This window comes from Solea solea, chromosome 17 (assembly GCF_958295425.1).
Source record: "Solea solea chromosome 17, fSolSol10.1, whole genome shotgun sequence".
Lineage (NCBI taxonomy): Eukaryota > Metazoa > Chordata > Actinopteri > Pleuronectiformes > Soleidae > Solea > Solea solea.
In genome coordinates, this window is record NC_081150.1 from 12,674,408 (window position 1) to 12,698,936 (window position 24,529).

Consider the following 24,529-nt stretch of genomic DNA (forward strand, 5'->3'; position numbering starts at 1 on the left):
AGATCTTTCCACAGATTCTCAATTGGATTTAGGTCTGGGCTTTGACTTGGCCATTCTAACACATGGATATTTTTTGTTTTCAACCATTCCGTTGTTGCCCTGGCTTTATGTTTAGGGTCATTCTCTTGCTGGAAGGTGAACCTCCGCCCCAGTCTCAAGTCTTTTGCAGACTCCAACAAGTTTTCATCCAAGATTGCCCTGTATTTGGCTCCATCCATCTTCCCATCAACTCTAACCAGCTTCCCTGTCCCTGCTGAAGAGAAGCACCCCCAGAGCATGATGCTACCACCACCATGTTTGACAGTGGGGATGGTGTTTTCAGGGTGATGTGCAGTGTTTCTTTTACGCCAAACATAGCGTTTTGCATTTTGGGTGCTGTATCACCCATGTTTTTTTTTTTTAAGAATGGCTTTCTTCTAGCCACTCTTCCATAAATGCCAGATTTGTGCAGTGTATGACTAATAATTGACCTGTGGACAGGTTCCCCCACCTGAGCTGTGGCTCTCTGCAGTTCATCCAAGGTCATCATGGGCTTCTTGGTTACAGCTCTGATCAGTCCTCTACTTGTTTGGCCAGTAAGTTTAGGAGGACCGCCCTGTCTTGGTAGGTTTGCAGTGATGCCATACTCTTTCCATTTCTGGATAGTGTATTTAACAGTACTCCGAGAGATGTTCACAGCTTTGGAAATCTTCTTATAGCCTAAACCAGCTTTATACTTCTCTACAACCTTATTCCGGACCTGTCTAGTGTGTTCCTTGGACTTAATGATGCTGTCTGCTCCCCAATATTCTCTAAAGAGACCTCTGAGACCATCACAGAGCAGCTGTATTTGAACTGAGATTAGATTACACACAGGTGGACTCTGTTTAGTCATTAGGTCAACATGTGATCATTCAGAAATCATCAGGCAACCTCTGAAGGCAATTGGTTGCACAAAGAGGAAAGGGGGTAGATACTTTTGCACACCCCACTTTTCAGTTTTTTATTCATAAAAAAAAGTTCAAAATCATGTATAAATTTCATTTCACTTCATGATTGTGTGTTCCTTAGTGTGTGTCTTTCACATGAAATTTCAATTAAATATATTTATGTTTGTGGTCCCAGCATTGCAAAATGTCAAAACGTTGAAGGGGTGTGGATATTTATGCAACCCACTGTACTTAAACATCAACCTTAACTTAAAAAAATTCAAGCACTTTCAATGACCCACATCTATTTAGGTTGATTTTCAAAAACTTTCAAGGACCTTGACTTTTTTTCTTTTTCCAATTGACAAACTTTGAAGGATTTCAAGGACCTGTACCACCGAATGAACATAAAAAAACTTCAGTTGTTCAGTAGTTTGACGGGATAAACACTTCTTGCCCCACCAACCTCCGTGCTGCCGGTGTATACATACAAATGCTCCCCAAATCAGGACAGATTTGCTTGACAGAGCATGTTTTCACATGAAAGAAGCAGCAAACAAATAAAGTCTCATAGTCTACAAAGAACAAACAGAGGCAGAATAATGACATCACCACCAGCAGAAGTCACCACATGTTACGCAACGGAGCTTTAACATGACAACAACACAGCACCAGCTGAAGAAAACTGGAACATCGATTGACAGAATACCCGCTGGGACATGGGTCTGAATGCTGCCAAGGTCACATACAAACATGTTTTTTTTCTAACGCTTATAAATGAGGCACAAAGGTGAGCTCTTGGCTCAGCAATGGAAAAAATATCAAGAAAAGGCTGCACACATAAATCTTAACCTTCATCTCGCTGGCCGTCTGAAAGGGGGCTCAGCTGTTGGCCGTCCAGTCATTCAGCACAGCACCACCCGCAGCATAGTGGGGGGAAAGTAATCCTTACACAGGACACACACACACACAGGCCTGTGTGTCCAATCACACTGTTTTAACTTTCTCCTTTTCTCACATGTGTACAAAAGAAAAACTTGGCACATACAGCTCAATCCCTTTCACACTTTATTGGCAGATATGTGCTGCAGGTTGAGAGGAATGCACAGAATTCTTATCATTTCCCACACATTCCTCCCTCCTCCCTTCACTGGTCACTTGTCTAAGCTTGTCCCACAACTAGCAGCACAGCCTTGTTGACGCTCTTCCATCGCCAAGATCTGGGAATTTGTGAGGGAAAAGAAATGCCTGGCATTCAGAGGAGATTAACCTATATCCCCACTTAGCAATTCGAAAAACACCTTTGTGGTGCACTGTACATAGGTGCCTGCACGAGTGAAATCGGGGGGGGGGGGATGATTCAGCAAACCAGATGCACAATGAGCAAACTGTAAATCACTGCTGCAGAATGTGAAAGGACATTTGGAGAGGGGAAAAAAAAGAGAGGAAGCAATGTGAGTGGATTTAACTGGCTTCATTATCCTCTGACTGTTCAATCAAATCACTGTTTGGTCTTTCACAAGTGTTTTTGTTTTGGTTATGAGGACAGACTGACAGAGTTGGCATGACAGAACATGAGAGTGAACCATGTGAACCTCTGGGGAGGAGACACGATTGAAAAACTGTTCACTGATTACTAAATTACTAAATTAATCGTCAACTATTTTGGTCATCGGTTTGAGTGTCAAGTTTTCTGATTGTTCTGTTTCTTAAATCTGAAAATGTTCTGGTTTCATCATTCTCAGATTTGAAAAACACTTTTTTTACATTTTCTGGACCAAACAATTATTCAATGACCTAAAGAAAAACAATGGACAGATTAATCGATTATGAAAATAATCGTTAGTTGCTGCCCTAAAGACAAATAATTCAAATAGAATTCAGCCAAAATGAAAACTGCTAACTAGTTCAATTATTGTTCTCTGTCGTTTTAGACATGTTCAAATTTCAAAACAAGCTGCAGCCTCAAGTCTTCAGCTTTAATGCTGATGACAGTCTGACTATATCTAAACCAAGGCAAATCCTATAGTATATTTAGTGTATATCCAAAATAACAAATACATAATTAGGCTTGGAGAGTGACAATACACTTGAGCAAATAATACTGCACTTTCATAACAAGATTTCAAAAATGTTCATAACCCAATGCACAGAACTACAGAAGAACCACAAAAATACACAGCACTTGTCAAAATGGGTTTGCGGTGTGAGTCAACTGCACCTAAACACCGGCTGTAGTAATCCTAGCTGCCACCAACCTGTGTCACACACCTGTCAAAAGTTCCTACCTCTGAGTTTGAGCACATACTCGGCCATCTTTTACAGCGGGCCTCCACCAACTTCACCCAAATGAGCAGCGAAAGACAAAAAAAAATAAAAAATAAAAAGTGATGAAGAAGAGACAGTCCAGAAGTTTCAGCAGCTCAGAAGTGAAGCTGACATTAACTCTCTCTCCTCTGCCTCCTCATTCCTTGACCAGTGCAGAACAGAAGAATGCAACAGCACAGAGAGAGAGAGAGGGAGTGAGAGAGAGAGAGAGAGGGGAACAGCCAGGGAACTAGAATGGGGGCAGAACACAACAGGACAGGGCAAGCCAGTGTGGGGGAATCACGACGCTTTGAGAGATAGGGGATGAACACAGATAAACACTGTTCAGCACCATCGCTGCATGCAACAGGACAGAACGCCACAGTCGGCACACGATGGGACAAAAAAAATGAAGGGACAAAGAGAAGCGGATCAGGCCCAGACGTGTGCACGAGCAGACAATGTGGTGGAAACGCGGCAAGTGTCTGTACTTTCCGTTTTCGCTGGAAATGTACTTCACTCAAGCAATACATGATATTATGTCAACACTGGACTGGGAGAGCACTTAAAATGTGTTTCTAATAGTTACAGTTAGTTTTTCTAAAAGAGAAATATTAAATTATCATGGTGAAAATGTGTGCGCACAGTATACTGGTATTATTTACCTTTTCAGGACCTTTTCTGGCATAAACACTGACCTTGTCAGGACCAGTGGACCTCATGGAGACCAAAACCTGGTCCTAACGAGACAGAAGCTTATTTCTGAGGAATTAACTGGTTGTTGTTAAGGTTAGGGCCCAGAGGTCTCAAACATGTGGCCCTCCAAATCAATTTCAAGTTATCATGAAAACAATTGGCATAAAGAGTGACCACTATTTTTACGACACATAAGGTAATATTTATCACATCAGTAAATGCAATACATATGTAGTGTTTTAATTACACTTTTATTTTTGATTGTACTTTATTTCTATGTCATTTTGCACCAAAAATGGTTTTATTGTGAACTATATCGTTTCATATCAAAACAAAGACTTTTACTTTGAAATACTGCGAAAGAGCACCATGAATAACATAACTGCGATATCGTGATGGAATACTGTGATACTGAAACCACACTTTTTTTTTCACTTGACTGACCTCTGTTTAACCAGACTAAACATTCAATGGGCCGGTTTAGGTTGTCCAAGTGAATAGAAGCCATTTCAGAGTGCTCAGAAGAATAGCTGCACGACAATGAACCCTATGAACAGTACAATCATAAAAATAAAGCTCCTTAGATACAAAAAAAAAAAAACAGCATGAGGGCATCTTTTCAAAAGGAAAAATGAGAAGGTTGTCTACCAGCTCCACATGTTTTTAATGGATGCAGCAAATGATGCAAACCACATTTAGTACAGATAATTACAGATTTGGGGCAGAGCAGCCACGCAAACATCCGATAATTGTAGACTAAAAAACACACCAACAAAGAATCAACAAAGCATAACTTTGCAGCATAAGGCTGCAGAAAAATGTGACACAATCAACTGGTGAATGCTTCAGCTCTTTAGTTTTGTCTCCTTCAACTAGTGGTACAATGACTGGTCGAAATGTGCAGTGAATTAATAAACAGCTTACAGTAGTTTTGAGCGGCGACTCATAGGATTCAGAGTAAAAAATCCCCCGGCATGTCAACTAGAGACGTGTTCATCCACTTACCTAAACCAGCACTGTTTTCAAGCTTTCTTTTCCTCCTGAAAAAGTCACGCTTTCTCCATGACATCCACTTACTGACACTCATGACGGACAGAAAGGTTTAAACTAAAAAACAAACTGAGGGAGATAAAGAATAACAAATCCGGAACAGGAAGACAAGGTGGTTGTATGGTGGTTGTGTGAGAGAGAGAAAGAGGAAGAGGAAGAGGAGGTGTGAGAGCACTGATCGTCCACACTGTGTGTGTTTATTTGGGGGTGCTGAGTCGGGTGTGCTCGTCTGACGTGACATCACAGCCGGGCCCACATACACGCTCAACGCGAGGGTGAGAAAAGTGAGTGACAAGAACAAGGGCTTCTTAATTAAGAGGTAAGTGACAGGTGTGTGTGTGTGTGTGTGTGTGTACATGTGTAAATAACAGCTGGAAACCCTGAGTAAATATGGGGATGACAGCTCTCACTCACACACCCCACACTGCAGAATCTGACAGCAGATAAACGTGACCCACAGTGACCTGAAGCAGAACATGCACGCTACTACGGATACTACAACAGACACTTCCTCTCTCTCTCTCTCTCTCTCTCTCTCTCTCTCTCTCTCTCTCTCTCTCTTTCTCTCTCTCTCTAATGTCATGTTCAAGTAAAAGTGAAACCTAAAACACTCAAAAACAATCACAGGATCGCAGACAATTTAAAGAACACAAGCCACATTTCTGATTATTACACATACAGCAGGGCCCCAATACAAGGAGTAGTGGTTGAAATCTACCCAACAAAACAAAATGGGACACCCCTTCAAGAACATAAAACATAACATACTGTATGTCATAAGCAGACACACCATGTTTTTGCAAAAAACAGCTGTAATTATACTGCTATTGCGGACTATGGGCTTTATTGAGTGTTTGTCTACAGCAAAGCAGAGACAGAAAACATACAATTTTATATTGTTGGCATATATATGTGTAAATATTAATGTCTTTTTTTTGGTGTGTGGGTATATACATCTCAGTCTGTGCAGAAATAATGTGTAAATAGTAGGTTAACGGATGATTTAACTAGTGAGTTTTGTAAGAGTTAAATAAGAGTTTGCTTCCTCCTATACTCCTTTTCTGAGATGCTTTCAAATTCTCTGTTTTGTTTTCTTGTGTTATTTTCACAAACGGACCAGTTTGAGTGACATGTACAAGACTGCAAACAGGTTTTATTTGAATTGGTTAAACTGGGAATAATAAGTTTTTACTATTTGTTGTGTCTTCATATAACACTCTGAACGTAAAAACAACAATAAGAAAATGGAGGATAAGGAGGGATGGGGGCTAAGTGGTAGGAGCAAGTTGTTAAAACTGTTAATTAACACGTGACCCAGTGAGGGGAACAGGATAAAGGCCCGAGTCCATTTGCTCATTGACATATTCAATCAATGAGGACCAACTGGGCAAACAACTCCATTCCCACAGAGAGGGTGAAATAACGAGGTGAGGGAACGAGCGCTCGGGGGGGGGGAGAGTCAGGAAGGAAAATATAAAGAGAAAGTTAATTTTCCTGTGTTTTGTTTTCTCTCTTCCTTTCCTTGACAAAGAGGAAGTAGAAGAGGAATAACAGTCTGCTTCACTCATGACCACCAGCCTCCAGAGTCTGAGTGAACTGACTGAGAGTTACAGCAGCTGCTCACGACTCAAGAGGGCTGGGTGAGCCTGCTGGTCTCAGAGTCAGAGAACCAAAAGGGACTTTCCACAAAGCTGCATCAGTCGTGACCCAAGAGGCAGGCGTCCTCCCTCCGTCCTAACACAGCACGTCAAAAGCATCCATTAACAAGATACTTATAGCTGTAAGCTATAAGTGTGTGTGTGTGTGTGTGTGTGTGTGTACACACTGGCATAAACATCTGTCTCTCCCTATCATTCACACACATACACACACATTTAATCTGCCTATGGTGATTCTTCAAATCCAAATCCACATCTGACTAATGGCTGGAAGAAATGAGTGGAGCCTTTTACTTTTATGGCTCACCACAAACATTGGCCGAGTGTACATGACACTGAGATCTATTTGTAGGGCTGACTCCAAGCTTCTGCTGTTGCCATGGCAATCCACATTGAAAATTTGTATTCCAAATCGTCTTGTGTTTTTAAATAAACATAATCACATGCAGGCATTACTGCAAATTTCCAGGGCGCCAATAAAATTGAAAAAAAAAAAAAAAAAATGGTAAACCAACACTATTCATTATGCATCACTGTCATAATTAGACGAGTACGTTACATCCAAGTCATATTTTCCAGCACTGAGTGAAACAGTGATACAGGAGCATGTTGACAGGTTACTTGTTACAAAACAGTAAGGCCTGAAATGATGTCCAAATTTACAAAAAAAAAAACACAAAAAGTTAAGTGCCACGTTCAAAAGGAAATTGCCAAATCCAAAACAAGTTGGGCAAATCACCTGGCAACGGTAACTAACAGCTGAGCGGCTTTGCAACTGATGAAATGCCCTTTTCCATCTAATATGACTCATTTCCGTGCAAACAGAGAGCAGTGGATATGGAAGATCTCGCATTTGAAAAAAATTGGGTATGGTCGTCTTTACAATCTATTGATGAGACGATTACTTATTCCACACGATTAGTCATGGATGGAATGAAAAGTCTACGTCTCTGTGTCCCCAAAAGCGCAGGGAACCACATAAGATCTCGTCTACATATTAACTAAATCACTTACAATTAGGCTCAGTCACATCCCCGTGTTTTTGTTTTGTTTTGCCTCCCTGACTGTAACGGCCACTGTACGGTCTCTCTCTTTGATGTCAAATGTGCTGCAAGAGTTAGTGATGGAATAGTGTAATTAACTTTGGTGTTTGTTGTGCCCTCTTTCCTTCAGCCTCCCTTCCTGTAGAACTTTCTAGCAGGCAAAGCTATTCATCTTTCATTCTATTTATCTGTTTATTGTTGTAATTGGTATCAAAGCACCGTTGCCTTTAAAGTGCCTTTAAGGTGCATTGTCAAAGCCATTTTTTGTTATATATTAACCTTTGTATGTGCCTTTGTAAATCTATCATCAGAACCTGTACGACTTGTCGGTTTTACAACCTAACTCTGGTTAGTAGCTAACTAACTTCTAACGAACTGCTGTATAACTAACTACTTACTGTCTAACTAACTGACTGCTGTCTAACTGCTGTTTAAAGGCGACATAGACCGGAAGCTCCAATTAACGCTGCGTGTGTGTGTATCTGCGTCATTACCTCGTTTATGAAACCCTAAAGTTTCAGAACAAACAGTTCAGCCACTGCTGAGAAAATAGTGTTGTATTGTTTTCCTGGGCTCTGCGAAGCAGATCGGCATTTCCCTATGCTGATGATGTCATCAGAAATCCTCACCACTCCTCTCACCACCGTAGCGCCTCCTGGTGCGGGCACTAGTCCGGGCACATCCGGTTGCGTACATTCAACCGCAGAAGAAGAAGAACTACTCTCCTGAGATGCAGAGCATCCACCGTGCCAGAGGGGGAGCTGTGTATCTAAGAGCTGGCCTACCAATTACGTCACTTCCAGGTACCTGGCCAATCACAGGACAGTGGGAAAGCTCTCGTTGGCTGGCCAATCACAACACAGTCCACGGTCTGGGGGTGTGGTTTTGGTCTGAAACAGCGCGGCTGACGAGAGCGTCAGTGAGGAGATATTTTGATCGGCTCGTTTGCAGCGACTGGGAGGTTTTTAACCATGAAAACAAGTTAATATATGTAAGTAGACCTCCATAACTAACATATATGTGCTATACCAGCATTCGATTTCACCTTTAACTGTGCAGAAAGACAGTCGAGTTGTACCCGCCGTACTTGTTCTGGTTACCCTTTCCAGAAGGGAGTATTGAGCTGAAAGGATCAGCCAGTAAAAATCTGGACACTTCCTGACAGTTAACTTTGATATCACCCTGTGATCCACGCTCGTCACAAAACCGCAAGCACACACACCTTAATCAAACGCCAGCATGATTTTTAATGGCCCCGTACGGCTACTGTAAGTTTGGGATTTACACTTGTTTTACAAGGGACTTCTCTTTCCACAATGATGTGTTTTTGACTAACAGTTGCACTCTAGGGTCGATTTTCTCCAGGAAAAAGAAAAATACAAAAATCATTCAGAGGTTGTGGTCATCATGGCCACACTACACAGACGCCTTCATACTGAGCGGATGAGTCAGTGGTCCCACCAACATCAAGAGAAATTGATGGAAAGTGCACTTCTCCCACAATGCCACAGGCCTCCCCCACCAAAGAACTCAAATAAGTAGATTCCCATGTTCACATCCACATAATCTCTTTGCAGAAACATGGAGTCACAATATTCTGAAAGTTCATCTCTGCCCTCGAACCATATACCAAAAACAGACATGGTCTTTTAGGTTTAAGAGCGAACACGAAGTAAAATAGAAGAAAATAGAAGAAAAATGGAAAATGATGGTATTTCTCACATACATCAGAAAGCATTTTCCTAAGGGGTTAATGGTCTCAATTGCTAGTTTTAGGTTTTCTAGAATAGAAAATGATGTCAATTCTGTAAACTTTGTTCCCTTTTAGAGGAAAATAGACAATAAGGCATGGCACATATGAGTTATGAGTGGACACCAGTGTGACTGACACCTGTGGTGTGTTTCCACCAAGTGAAACGGTTTGGTACAATACAGGGGTATTTTTATTATTATCTTTGCGTTTTCTATTAGGAATAGTACCAAAATAACCAGCCACATCCTTTCCATATCTCGGTACCCTTGCCTTGGAGTACCAGAGTAATGGTACGTTACAGTACGGGTGGAGCTAGACCCACGACAGTCAGCCGATTGGGCGACAGAAATGCGTTGCTCCATTGCGACCAGTGTTTCTTCAAAGCTAAAAAAAAAACTAGTGTTTTGAAACCAGAAGACGCCATCTTTTGGCCGTTGAAGTCCTGCTACAACATATTGCTCTGTGATAGATCTGTATTCTTATCTATACATCTATGCAACATTTAATGCACACGTTTGCAGTATACACCTATTTTAAAACACACAAAAACTGACACTAACATGTCACTCAAAATATGCAAAAAGAACATTTCTTTTTTTGTTTTAACTCATTCTTTAAAGGGTTAGTCAAAACTCTCTCTGAGTCTTAGCCAGGTTTTTGTTTTCATAAAGCCTGTCATGCGAGGGGTCAGAAGGTAGATTGTGCAACATGGCTTTGCAGCCCTAATGAGCTAAGAGAAGGGGGCAGAGAGGGGGTGGGGGTGGCGTTGAAACGGGGAGGGGTTGCTTTGAAAAAGTTAGATTTTCAGAGACAGGAGAGTGGTTTGTATGTGTTCGACAACCACAAGCTCATACAAGGGTGATCATTTTCTGCCATTTCCAGCCTTCTCCAGAAGAGTTTAAATGTCACCCGGGCTGGGTGGAGTGTTTGAAGGCTTCTTACAGCTTTCAGCACATGCACATACACATACGCTTGCACACGGACCAAAGGGGCTGAGTCCCACACACAACCGCACCCAGGGGAGACGTTTTGGACGGCGTTTCTATTCCCAGATTTTCTAGCCAGGGTTTGATAGCTGGTTTCCTCCCACTTCCCAGGCAGCCAAATTCAGCTACTAGCAACAAGACTAACAACCACACACACTTGTGTCTATATATTGCCCTGAAAACCTACAGCTGCATTCCCACAGGACGCATCCCGTCCTCGGAGTCATGACACACTCATGAGAAGCCTCCCCGACCACAGATTCATTCAGCAAGTGAAATGTGGAACAATTAAGGAAAAAAATGAAATTAGATGACGACATCTCAGAAAGAAGGGTGGCCTCAGTGAAAGCTCCTTTGTTTTGATTTGTGTTCAGTGCTACCCACACATGCAGATGCACACCCATTGTTGTATTTGCATCAACTGGCTGCCGCTGTATTCACTGACGGATTAAAAACATTTCCATGACTCCAGAAAGCCCTTCTTAACATTTTCTCCACTTATTCCTGATGAAGTTGTCCAGCTCTTTCATTTCCACGCACACACACACACACACACACACAAATGACAGCTGAAATATTTCCAAGCACTCGGCCCACCCCGCTGCGAACTGCCAAGTCTAGAATTAAGGATCTGTGACGTGGAGCCGAGCTCTGGCGTACGGTGACAAATAACACCGTCCACACCCTTGGGTTTGGTGAAGCTCACATTCCTGTTGTCCTGTTGTATCAGACAAAACTTCCGTCATTGTGCTACAAGTCACACCCAGAGATAATGAGAAAGCAGATGATCCTTTGTTTGGCTAAACGGGTAAAGCAAGAGAGGTGATGAATCTCGGCAAATTTTCAAATGGTACCTTAGACTCACTTCACTTATGCTCATATTTACAAATTATCTTACGGATTGAAGAATAGTTGTGACACAGTGTCAGTGCTTACTTTGCTCCTGCACACGTTTTGGGATACAGGAGATGTTGCTGCCTCCATTACTAACTATTAAATGTGTTGTTTTGTAAATCAGATGTTTAGAAAATGTTATTTTGTTTTAGCGGACTCAATCAAACAGTGGCTAAAAACACTTTGGCTTTTTTGCATTAGCTTTTTCTCAACTCAGGGGAAAAAAAAGTTACTACCACTATTCTAGTAATACAAAGCTCAGTGCAAATCGGTGAAGTATTCCTTTAAATGACCACGTTAATTGGCCAGATTAAATAACATGTCAATCACAGTGTGTCTTTAATGCATGACATATTTGAAAATCTGTTCAACATGAGTTCACAGCCTGGGAGATCTGGGAGTTAGACTCTCTCAAGGTAATACAACAAAGTCAGTTCAATAACCTTAAATGGAAGCATCCAAAGCATCACAACAGAAACGAGTCATGGTTCACTAAAGCATTACAGATTTCTGAATAATAAAATAAAAGAGTAAATGATAAGTGACAAGCATTTGATTGTGTTTTAGGGGTGTCGATAGGAGGAACACTCTCATAAAGACAAGAAAGGTTTGGAAAGAAAGAAAAAATTGTTACTACTACACACAAATACACAGAATAATACATCGACAAACGGGAGGAGAGGGTGGAAACAAAAGAGCCAACAAAGATTAAGAACCAAGACCAGGTCAGGTAACAAGAGCTATACAAGTGTCGTTTTGAGAAGGCCAGAGCTGAGCTCTCAAGTGACAAATAAACAGAGGGGGGGAAGGGGTGTTCATTATCGTGTAAAGGCAATTAAACAACGGCCTGTAACCCTGTGAATTATATCTGACCTTTCACATTTGTCTGCACTCTGGAACAGACAGGGGGAGGAGAGTTGCACAGGCCTTCAGGGGGTTACAGGATAATCCATGCAGAAATACTGTCTGTAAGCACTCACCAACATCTGCTTCAGCACCTTTAAGAGCTGCTGTTCTCTTTAGAACAAACCACACACATCTGGTTCCCCAACAGAGTTCAGCCCACCAAGTTAATATTAGAGATAGATTCAGTTTAGTTAGGATTTCTACTGATCTGTTTCATTTATAGTTTGATCTCCTTATTCATTGAAGCTTGTTTTGTCTGACCAGGTCTAAAACTCCTGAAATTTGCTTTATTTCATGATCCCAAAGCTAAAAAAGCAAAAAGCAGTTCCTTTTTCAACAATGAAAAGTTCAGCTCGCCAATCTCATAATTCTAACAAAGGACAGAGATTATGAAAAGTTTTGGTCATACGTGTTAACATGTTCACATTATGCTTTTCATTTTCCCCTTCCCCATAATAAACATCCCACATAAATGATTAGGGTATAAAAGATTTGCTAATTACCAATAGAAAAGTGCCTGAAGTGCACCTTGATTGCATTCCAAGTGCTTATGCCACCAAGTCACCACACACACACACACACACACACACACACACACACACACACGTCTACAGGCAACTTTGGCTTAAAAGACGGGGGCAGAAACGTACACCCTTGTTACATGATTACAGACACGCAGCGGCATTTACAGCTGATCAACAAGGCTCTGAGTGAAGGATGTGACATTTCCAGCGCACACGATCAGCGGGTGACCTATCATAAAAGAGTGTGCAAGCAAACCAATCACAGCACACTGGTCTCTTCAGAATACCCAAGAGCTAAAAATGTGCGCTTTTCACACAGAGGCAGAAAAGAGGCTCTGCAGCAAGACATGGTCATTTGGGAAACCAAATTAATATCATCGGCGTGTATACAGAGCATAAAATCCACCAATCACTAAAGCTAGTACATATTAATTGTTACACCGCTCTCGCCAAAGGAAGTTTTCTCCCACTGCACTACTGTTGACATCAAATCCACCCTCTCACCCTCAACTCAACGTGTTCCCTCTTTTCCTGAACCATTGTGGAAACGTGCATAATGTACATGACGTGCTGGAAAATATGAGCCGCCCTCCGCACCTGTATGTTTCTGTAACAGGTATGTATGTTTTATCACTCTTGCCTCTGCAGCAAGAAGACCCAGGTTTGCGACCCAGTCGGAACAAACATGCAATATGGGGAGAAGGTCAATTGGACACTTTTAATTGACCATAAGTGTGAGAGTGAATGGTTGTTTGTCTCTATTAGCGACTAGCGAACTATCGCCCTATGTTAGCCGAGATTGGCACAGCTCCCCTGCGACCTTAATGTGGAGGATAAAGCGGTAGAAGATGGATGATGTTGGCAGGTGTTTCTCCAGATTCAAAACGTGCCTTTAATTATAGTACACCTTACTTCTGCCACATTTATGCACATACTGTACCATAAAACATCCACCTACTGAGTGAAGATAAGAAACAGTCAAGCCTGCAAGTTACCTCAGCACAAAATGTGCTCGGCTGCATTTAGTGGGGTGTTCCAGTGTGCAGCTAAGCTATGTGCTAAATTTTCCCCTCTTTGCCATAAAAGAAAACATTACTTTTGGGGTTGCCAGGGAAACCTGAATCTTTGTAAGAAAAGCATTGTGGTCTGGAGACAAGCATTGTAAATTACAAACTCCATCAACACGGTGGAATTCCAGGCACAAAATCCACCAGCGCTCTGAGGTTGGGTGGGTGGAGAAGGCTGGCACACGGTCCAGACTAGGGTGGATAAATCTGTTTCTTGACAGTATTTTCTGCACAATTGACCAAATAAGAGGGGAAAGTGTCAGGCAGGTTTGGATCCAAACACACACCACCAATTTTTGATGCCAGCACGAGCTTTTATGTGGCGTTAGTTAAAAAGTTAAAAGTTAGAATGACTTTTCATACAAAGTGAACAGTATGCAGTAGTACCTTGACCTTGTAAGCCTATGTGTGCACAGTACATTGTGCAGTGTTAAATCAACACTTAAAGAGTTAAATTACCACTGTGTCCAAGTGTATATGGTCCTTCTCAGAATTTTTGTTGAATTAACTCTTTCCTAGGGATGTTGTAATAAATCTGAAAGAGTCACTGAACTTTGACACTGCATATTTAACGCTGCAAAATTTACTGCGGTATTTTTGCACACACACACACACACCGTTAAAAATCACTGTTACTGTCAATATAACAAAACCATGTCACCTATCCAACTCACTCCACTGTCTCTTTCCAGACTCATACACCATATACTGTGAGTATTCATATATACAGAGTCTGATTTAAACATCTGCAAGTTAAGAAGCTCTTTTTTTGACAATAAAACCATGTATGCTAAGTTGTGATTAAACCTGAGACCATTTCACAGAAATGTCACTTATCGTTTAATCTTACTCCAAGAACAGGGGCTGTTCTCCTATTCTCCTGGAGAACAGCCCAGGAGAACAGCCCCTGTTCCTCTTTGGGCCAAAAAATGCTGACAGAAATCACTCCTACAACACCAAGGACAACAACGTGCTTGTGTGCCTCGTGGAGGGTGGCGTCTACAGAAGATTAACCTATGGAATGGAATGATCCGCAGAGAAAGGGATCACAGGGTGCGGCTCTCTCTAACCCATCCCTGCATTCTTGCATTCCCTTTTCTCCGCTGCCATTGGTCGCCTCTCCTGTTACTTTCCCTTTCTCCGAGCAAATGTGTTGCAGTCAACATTCTCCCGCTCTCTTCATGCCTCCATTCGTCTACCTCCATGGGAACTGAGGTTAACTAGGCACGACAGGATTTCTGGCTGTGTCAGTGTTTCCTTTCAGGGATTGCTCTCATGCATATACAACAAACACTTGTCTCTATGCTGTTAAAACCTCTCACCTGGATCAACAGAGAGCGCACTGACATGCACATACGGGATGGCATATGGTGTGCTAGGGTCAGGTCATGTTTACAACGTTCTGCGTCCGTGGAGACCCTCTTCGCATTGCCACATGCAAACTCAATCTCATATTCTATTACAGTTGAGGCGGATTCGCAAACTCATTCGAGTTGTACATGTGCGAGTACCAGCAGAATTCCTTACTCCCAGTCCTAACATCAAGCAAGTTTCCTTGGTTACTCGATTCTTTGTTGTCTTCAACTGGACAGGAAAGTGTTGTGCTACAGGAAGCATGTGCAGTTGGCGTGTTTCGGTCAACGTGGAATCAAACTGGGTGTTCGCGGTTTCGTCAGGTCGGCGCAGACTAACATGTAAATTTACATCGTGCAGACCTCGCACATGCAGACGCAGGAAGTATGACCCCGTCCTTAAACAACAACGACATAAAAACGTACCAGATCTCCATCGGATGATGTCGTTGAACTCTTCATTGGTTCCTCCCCCTGCAGTGTCTCCGTGTGATGCCATGGTTGCCAATTAATCCAAAGTTAGATGAGTTGAAATTGTGTCATACAGAGTCAGGCGGTGTAACAGGGTTCGGGTTTTTTTTCTCCTGTACCTGTAAGCAAGAGAAAACTTTTAAGTGAAATTCAATTAAGTCTGTGGTGACTCAACACTCACTGAAACGAAAAAAAGAAAAAAAAAAACTTCACTTCTATTGGCTTTTTTCTAATTTAATTTGAACCAAAATAATGGAAAACTAATCTCAGGATATCATGAGAAGGGCACACACACACATACATGCATTAAGAAAATTCAAACACCATCATATAACACACAGGAAGATCTGGCACTCCGTGAGGAACACCGTAGGTCATTAAAACAAGAACAGCTGTTTGGTTTCAGACTTGCACTTTGTTGTCCACTTGGGGGCAAAGGGAATAAACAAAGTGGTTTCACACTCTGGCCTTAGGCTGACAATCTGGGCAATGATTTATGTGTAAAAATGTTTCCCGTTCATGCTGTAATGACTAGCAATTATGCTGTAGACCATTGTGAAGCTCAGGCACAAAAATAGTCAATAATCCCAGCGTTTGAAACAACAATGACAAAGTTTGTCCACTTAGTAGGTAGTGAAATATCTCTAAGCACACAAATAGATATAAAGTATAATTTCATTTACCAGCTTCTATAAAAACAAGTTCATTTCAGACCCGGGGACAACTGGCTGATTCATTTTAAATGGGTGCAGGTGATGAGGGTTTACTGTTCATACATACTTGTCACTGATCACTGTCACGTGTGCTGAACGTTCACTGAGCTCCAAACATCAAATGCCATGTGTCAAAAACTCTGCAAACAAACGTCCAGTTTGACCAAGTGAGCAGGGTCAGTTGGTGCAGCAGCTTCACACATTACTCAAACTGGTTTGTTTGTTTTCTTACTGCATTGTGCCATATGCTTGTGTGGTCTGTTTAAATTCAGAGTATGTTTTCATTAAAAAAACTGCTGTGTTCACCTCTAAAAATAGCTTCTTTTTTTTCTTTTTTTTTACCTTGAATGGAGATGGTTTTGAGTGCAGTTTTATCAAGCAGTGCTTGAAGGGTGATGCAAGACCCAAAAATAACTGAAAACAAAAGGAAAAGGCTGTCCCTGCTATCTCACTGGTGTCTCTGTAGTTTCAGTTCCTCTCTCACTGTGGAGGACTTCTGACAACCAAAGTTTAATCAGAGCTGTTGTTCGGCAAGGATTTCGACAGGTTCAAGTGTATGCCAGTAAACTGAAGCCAATGCCTTTGCTTCAGACCTGTGACTTTACAGTCATTCCCAAGGACACACGTGAGTCATTGGGGTCAACAAATACATTTGCAGATTCTACTCCAGCCTTTTGCTGGTGATTTGTGTGTATCTGATTAGAAATAACACAATTTTCTGATTCATTCATCAGTTAAGAAAAATAAATAATAGTTGTTGTTCCACAACCAGCATTAAAACAGTCTGAAACATTATAATATGCAACAATATAAACACAAATTTGACTGTCATGATGGTTTTTCGTCGTAAAAAAAGTGAGTAAAGTTTATAGAAACAATCTGTATTGTGTTAATCTGACGAGATTATGGCCTTCATGACAAAACACACATCTTTTTTGTGCAGCTTTTCTTGTTTAGACTTCACTTCACACAGCCTTATTGTACCTAATAAAAATGAGTTTAATGTCTACAGTTGACATTGACCTAACAACAATTTACAACAAACGTAATCCCAACTTCAACCAGAGCCTCAGAAATCAGGTCCTGCCTCATTATTATGGTCAGGCTTTGGTCCCCATGAGGACGACTGGTCCTGAAAAAGTCAGTGTTTTTTTATATACAAATAAAAAAAATCATACTACTACAAAAGCACATAGGAGAATTGTAAAATAGTGATTCTACAATGGCCTAGGTGGCGGTTAATATTTGATCTCTGAGGCATGACTGCAGTAAATAGTAAAATGAACATTTAACTACTGATCCAAGTCACACACACTCACCTCTGCTGTCACCGAGCAGTCAGGAGAGGAGACGAGCTCGCCTCACAACAAATCCACAGCGTGTAAAGTATGAACAGACAAATGAATCCAAGTGTGTTGAAAAAAAGTTTCACCCAAAAAAAAGACACTGATCCAATTGATTTACGGCATTTCTACGACTCTTTCTCACTCACTGTCTGACTACAGACACCCGTGTCCAGGCGCATCCACTCTCCACAATGTGCCAAAAAAAGAAACGCCTTCCGTCTCCGCGCAGCAAAAATCACTACATCTACCGCAGATTATCTGTATACGTATATCAATCTCCTGGAAATGAAGAGATGGTTTTTACATTTCACGGGTCAACACCGCAGAGCTGAGAACTCAAGGTCCCGCAACTTTGTTCCTCCTGTTGCTGCTTCACTCTTTATCCCCGTTGATTACACCAGCGTCAAGCTAGCGCGAGTTAGCTTCACAGAGCGGAAATGCTTTCACTTGTTCTTCAACGTAAAAGCGTCCGAGGTCACCGCGAAGGCGAGAAATTGGCAGTCCAGTCGCGTTCCCTTTTTTACTTCGTGGGATTATTTTTTTGAAGCGTTTAAATGTTGTATCGCTTTAATAAAATGATAATACACGCATTGAACCGTACGTTGTACAGATACCATACTAGCCCATTCATTTGTTTTCCATTGTAAATTACGTTCACTGTGAGGATAATACTAATGATTGAAACTAATCCCCGTTTATCAACGATTATATGAGTTATTTCATTTCAATTACTACATTACTTAAGTTTATTTTGAAAGTTTTGGCCGGAAACACAACACTCACGATGGGCGACTTCACGCCGGACTTTAGCTTTTCCCTCTGGCTGTAAAAGTTTTCCTGACGCAGACATGGAAACATGGCGCGGTGGGCGTCACGTGACGTAACCAAGTGATTCCCACAGGAAAATAAAAAAAAAAGTTTAATTGTGGAATTATAGCTGTTTTGTATTCATTTGAACCTTTTCCACGAAAAAAAATTGACTATTTACACCAAGCCAAGTGTTTTCTTGTAACAAAATGTGAAAGATGGAGAAAACTAAAACGAAGCAGTTTAGGAAACTATAGATATAGAGGAAACTATAGATAAAACAAAAAAGTTAAGATTTATTGGAATTATCACTGATGAATTAATGTGCAAACGCCAGCGGAGCATTAAAATACAGATGTTTTAATACATGGGAAGTAAATAACATCAAATATACCATAATAACAATAGTTATGAGTGTTAAAAAAGAATAAAAAATACACTTACGTTGTTTTGACAAAAGGGAATCAAAATGATCAAATAAAATATGCAGTACAACCAGGGCAGTTATCATTATCATAAATTATTTCAACCATCCAAAGTATCTGATTTCATCTTGTTATAGTTGCTGATGTGTTGGTCTAAAAAAGCGACACTTTTCGGCAACTAAAAGCTCTGAATAAAAGATTAAGGCTCTTTGGGAAGAGTCTCTGGGGCTTTGTGGACGCAGAGATGTTGATCTTCCATTGTAGGAGCTCATCCTTCTCCCCCCCTCGTCTCAGTTGTCAGGACTCTTTTGTGGACGCTTCCACACACAGTTCATACGTGAAGCTCAGTTTCACAAATTAATGCTCACTTAGGCCTCTGACACTTATCAAGTGACAGTATATTTGTTTGGTGGTTGTCATAGAGGGAGCCATGACACAAGTGGGAAGTCAACGAGTAAATTTGCTGGCATTACTTGCAAAGATGAACCTGTAAAACTATATTTTTCACACAGCTTGTCTAATTAATTGTGTAATAACACTGACACACGTTTTGTATATGTTTACATTTATTGTGCCTCTGTGCAACAAAAAGAAAACACCCATGAAATTTATAACATTTGTCATTGTTTCTTTTCCATCTAGACTTTTTATATTGTTAAAAATAAAATCCTTCGGAGGAGCTGCATACAGTATTTTCCCTGTGGCAGATGCAAATGACTGGGTATCAGTGAGCAGCATGAATTCTAATTGTGAAATAAATGAGAGGAAGGAGTGTGGGCCTTCAGTGGACCAGAGCTGGACTCCGACCCTGAGACTACCATATAATAAAGACTTACAGTGCCCTCTTCTGTCTCAAAGGCACAACTACTCCAAAAAGATTGACCAAAAACACAAAAACTGGTTATTTTGAGCCAGCAGGGGTTGGGATTCTACTGTTAAAAGAACATACCAGAATAACTTTCAGCCAACTAACATTATTACATCAAATTTTGGCTATGTAATTATAACACAGAAAACAGACTGTAGAAAAACTGTACAACGATGTGAGAGAAGGTTTAGTTTCTTCAAGTGTCTCATCGCTTCCAGTCAAGCAAAGTATGTTATTATACCGAGGACAAATGACATAAATTCAGTTATAGATATCTAAATGGTCTAAAATGACTAGAATTATGACTAGTCGGAATGTACTTGTTAAAAATATGGATAGTCACAAGTTAGTTTATTGTAAACAGGTATACATCTGCTTTTTCAACAACAAACTACACATACAAATGCGGGGAAAACCTTGATTAACAAACAATCACGCTTTCTAACGATGAATTATGTTCCATGTCCTTCCAAATGTTATTTTTCTTTACCTTTGATATCCGGTTGACAAAGACACCATCAAAACAATCTACCAGGAGTGGGGTTCGAACCCACGCGGACATATGTCCATTGGATCTTAAGTCCAACGCCTTAACCACTCGGCCATCCTGGTTCACGCAACACACCTCGTTACTTTTGTGCTTTACGAAACAACTACGTCCATATTGAGGCTTATTTAATTTAATGTAAATAGTTTCAATTATGATTAATCTAATACACGAGCGTTATTCTTACGCTACCATTTTCTCATTAAAATCCCGTGAAAACAGCTCTAGTGCTAACTACGGGCTAGCTTGTATAGTGGCATCAAAGCAAACACGCGAATCCGCGAGTCAAACTACCGCCGTAAGTGAGGTTGTTTGTGACTTTAATGGCATGCGCACAAAACAAACGTTACGTTATAACAACGCAATATCCATAGTTGCCGGTTACCATACACACAGAGGAAATGGTAGGTAGCCCTACCGAAAGAGTATGTGCTAACGAGCTAATAACGTTAGCACGAGCGTGTGCTGTAGCTCTACTCGGTATGGTTTGGATACATGCTGAGTCTTTTGGTCTGTTACAGACCAAAATAAATAAGCAGCGAAGAAGAATAGTAGGGACAAAGTCAAGAACCAATGTGGTCAATCAATGAATAAAGTCCATTCAAACTTTAGAATGACACCGAGACTGTATTCCTGTCCTTTTGGAGGACTCTGCGTCAGTCTGAACCGGTCTGTCAATCAAAACAAAACTCCAACAACTTTCATTTCAGTTTCTATTTCGTTGCATCGATATGTCTTAACACCATATTCATCCAAATCTTACAATAGACATGATTTGATTAATAATAATTTTTAAAAAAAGTTACAAAAGACATCTACCAAAAACATGTTTAAAGGTACAATGTGTAAAATTTACCAACATTTAAAGGAGAAGTTGCATGTTGCAGCTGCATTTCCATAACCGCACCGTTCTCGTTCATGTGTGTTGGAGACGGAATTTAGCCTTCAGCTATCATCAAAATTCAAAAGATGTGCCATTTATGGGCTACTATAATAACGTGATCCATAATCCAAAATGGAGGCTTCTGTGGCGTATGAGTCTGGAAAGAGTGCAGTCACCTTCCACTTGCGGAGGTGTGACCATCAGTTGTAGATCAAAATGCTTCTGTACACAATTAGATTGACCGCCAACCAATCAGACCAATAATCTGGATGACGCATGCATAGCGATGGTAAAACATGTCAACAAATGTGTTGCTTGTTGTAGTGTTGTATGTCTCTAAATGTCTTGTTTTGTCCACAAACTAACATGATTCAGTTTTAATAATTTCTTTGTTACATGGAGCAAATAAACTTGTTTTATTTTCAGAAAAACTCCAAACCAATTAATCGATTATCAAAATAGTTGACAATTGAGATAGCAATCAATTAATAACCAATCAATCGAATAATCGCTGCAGCTCTCATATAAAGACAACAATTCATACAACCAGGTCATTGTACACTTTTAGAAATTCACAGTCAACTAAATTTTACACACTGGACCTTTAACCATAAGCCATTATATTTAGATGTTTTATACAGCAACAATAGAATAGCCATTCTCGAGGGCTTAAATTGTAAATTTTCAAACTGATATGCATATATCCCTCAGCCCTTAGGCTTTATGTAAGTGGAGTTGGTTTGTCTAAGTGTAATGCAATCTTGTTTGGTGAAATTGAAATAAAGTAACATTCTAATCTCACACAGGTATGTGGGTGTCAAATGGGTGTGAGGCCCCTAATAATCTGCATACTGTCATGTATGCTCCACATTTATTGGTTTATAATCAAAGTACCATACAGCAAACACTTTAGTATCAATTTCCTCACAATTTCAGCTCTCACGTTGATGTGTGGCTCAGTTTCCTGTAACTTAAAAGAGAAAAGGATAAGATTTCCGCTAAAGCATGATCACCAAATTAATAATGTGCTGTACATGTCGTTGCTCTTCTCAACAAATGTCATCTAGCACCAGTGACGGTGTCAAACATCCCTTAGCTATTACTGCTACTTACTATCATGACTCAATTTAATCTGTGATCATGTGACGAACAGTGCCTCATTTGTGTTTATTATGACATTTTATTTCAGACAGCTGATATCTCAAAACCCTGAACAGCTGAAAACAAGAAATGAATTATCATTGTAAACATTGGATTTATTTGGATGCAGTTTTTTTCAGCAGTCCATAACATTACATTACTAAATATTTATTTCAGCTTTCAATCATTCATAAAATTACATAAGGTGCTTAATAAGTCCTAAAATGTTTGTTTGTTTCTCCAACAGGGCAGACAGGGACATAATTGAAGGAAGGGATTTTTCCTCTTGTACTGTGTGGCTTTCTTAATGTGAACATTGACTTTTTCAACATATTCCTGAGTGCTATACATGTTTTTCTCAATGTTATTGATTATGGATCCCTGCTCCTCCACCAGCATGGCCATGTTCAGGAATAGTTCATGGATGTCCTTCAGCCTGGCCTCTAGCTCCACCAGTTCCTTGTGTCTTCCTTTGATCTCAGACAATGCCCAGCGGCTGGTGCGTCCACCTTGTGTCTGCAGACTCTGGGACAGCTCTGCCAGTCCCGCACCACCTTTATTCACCAGCACATCCAGCTGCTTATCTGTGATGTCAGTCCCCATAATCGAGGTCTGTCTCTGGATCCTCTCTCGACATATGCTCCTCTGCATCTCCTCAGCCTTGTTGTAGCCACTCATGACAACATGAAAATCTCTTGTGAGTGTGTCATACTGAACTCGGGCAATGCGGCTGACAGCAGAGTCAGGACCTTCTTTCTCCTCCAGCTGGCTGCTCTTATTACCAAGAGCCTGCAGGCGGTTGAAAAGGGCCTCCCCACTTTGCTGGATCCCTCTGGCGATGGAGTCAGAGTCCTTTTGGATCAGAGAAAAGCGACGCACAGAGGTCCCAAAGCGTTCATTGTGTGTGCTCAGGTGCTCAACCTCCAAAAGGAGAGCGGAGATCTCCTTGCGTATGGAGTGGGCTTCCTTCAGGATGTTGTCAATTGCGGAGGAGTTCTCAAAAACTACTGCCTGTTGGGAAAAAGTCATATTGTCTACGTCATGCTCAGGTCCATTAAACTCTGGCTCGTGGTCTTCCTGCTCTCCACTAATGTTCTGCAGTCTCTCCAGCATGTCCCGCATTTTGCCTGAAATATATAACATCATAAAACATAAGAGCTCACAGAAAAGGACCATGAGATATTTGACATTAAGCCTTGTGTTAACAGGGATTGTCTAGTGTCAGACTGCAGGAGGTACAAGTTACTATTACACAACTAGGGCATCAGACTTGTTGGTCAGTTTTACCTGCAGGAGATTTTCTTTCTTGCGTGAAAACAATGCTGCAACACAGCTCAGTGGCTCAGAGGAATGTCGTCATTTAACCAGCAACAAGGAACACACCTTCATAAAAAACACAAACTGAGTTTATGGCAAAAGATATATGTACTATAATTCTTTCTGATCAGCTAATCAGATCATTAATGTTGTTAACCTTGTGCTGGATAAAACCTTTGACCGACCTCTTCATACAGTGAAATCAAGTTTCCTTTTGCACCCTGTTTCCAAAGCTGTCACAATATAAGATGACAGAATTTGACAAAGCAACTTCTTCTTCACTGTCTTTTAATCAGTCCAAACATTTCAACCTGCCTGGGCAGTGTGTCACAAATCAAGTCTCTCTCAATTATCCACTTGTCTCCAGGTGTTTCCGCCTTACTGAAATCAATCAAATGACATTCCGGTCTTAAATTAAAATGTCTTACCTGTGTTGATTGGGTTCCACAATATTAGAACACAACCCGTTCAGTGTCTCTCGCTGATTTCTTTGGTCCAAGGTGCTGAGGAACACATCTTTGTATTCTGATGTCTGTCTTGCTGTGTGCTCAGCATATGTGACTTCCGCCCCTTCCCAGGTGACAGGCAAGACAAAGGAGGTGCATTTTTTACTCCAGGAAGCAAGAGACTGGGGCTGAAAGATGACATTCCTCTCAAGGTTATGCACTCAAAACATGTTCTTCAGTGGGGAAAATTCAGGGACATTTAACTATTTGGCAATGCACGATGAGATTAACAACCTGTAAGGATTAATCAAATGAATGTGATTTTAAAAAAGCTATGCAAATTAAAATAAATACATCATGTGAAAGTATGTTTCTGACATTATATGAGTTATTTAAGAAATTGCATATAATATAAACCAAAA

General features: G+C 40.8%; 2 protein-coding genes and 1 non-coding gene across 7 annotated transcripts in view; all 3 read right to left on the reverse strand.

Annotated features, from left to right (window-relative positions):
• The window catches only part of utrn (utrophin), a 176,371-nt gene extending 158,386 nt beyond the window's left edge, over positions 1-17,985 (reverse strand). For 3 of the 4 annotated variants that reach the window (XM_058613759.1, XM_058613761.1, XM_058613758.1), the window contains exons 1-2: positions 17,648-17,985; positions 15,571-15,734 (exon numbers count right to left, since the gene is read on the reverse strand). In XM_058613759.1, the coding sequence (XP_058469742.1) occupies positions 15,571-15,643 (73 nt within the window). In that variant the 5' untranslated portion in view covers positions 15,644-15,734; positions 17,648-17,985. Of the gene's footprint in view, positions 1-3,196; positions 3,240-15,570; positions 15,735-17,647 lie in introns of those variants that run through there. The other variant, XM_058613760.1, reaches the window with a different exon arrangement.
• Positions 17,986-20,303: 2,318 nt separating this feature from the next.
• trnal-uaa (transfer RNA leucine (anticodon UAA)) lies at positions 20,304-20,386 on the reverse strand. The gene has a single exon. It is a non-coding gene; the product is annotated as a tRNA-Leu (tRNA).
• A 1,290-nt stretch (positions 20,387-21,676) lies between these two features.
• LOC131443889 (syntaxin-11-like) lies at positions 21,677-24,342 on the reverse strand. 2 transcript variants are annotated; one of them, XM_058613952.1, is made up of 3 exons: positions 24,090-24,342; positions 23,632-23,727; positions 21,677-23,471 (listed from the first exon to the last, which is right to left on the reverse strand). In XM_058613952.1, exon 3 carries the CDS (start codon positions 23,464-23,466, stop codon positions 22,564-22,566), a length of 903 nt encoding a protein of 300 aa, XP_058469935.1. In that variant the 5' UTR covers positions 23,467-23,471; positions 23,632-23,727; positions 24,090-24,342; the 3' UTR covers positions 21,677-22,563. The 2 variants fall into 2 exon arrangements, with proteins under 2 accessions (XP_058469935.1, XP_058469936.1); XM_058613953.1 differs by lacking the exon at positions 24,090-24,342 and adding an exon at positions 23,819-23,897.
• Between the last annotated feature and the right edge of the window lie 187 nt (positions 24,343-24,529).

Coding starts and splice junctions, on each gene's coding strand:
- LOC131443889 (XM_058613952.1), bottom strand. CDS start 23,466: ATGCGGGACATGCTGGAGAGACTGCAGAACATTAGTGGAGAGCAGGAA.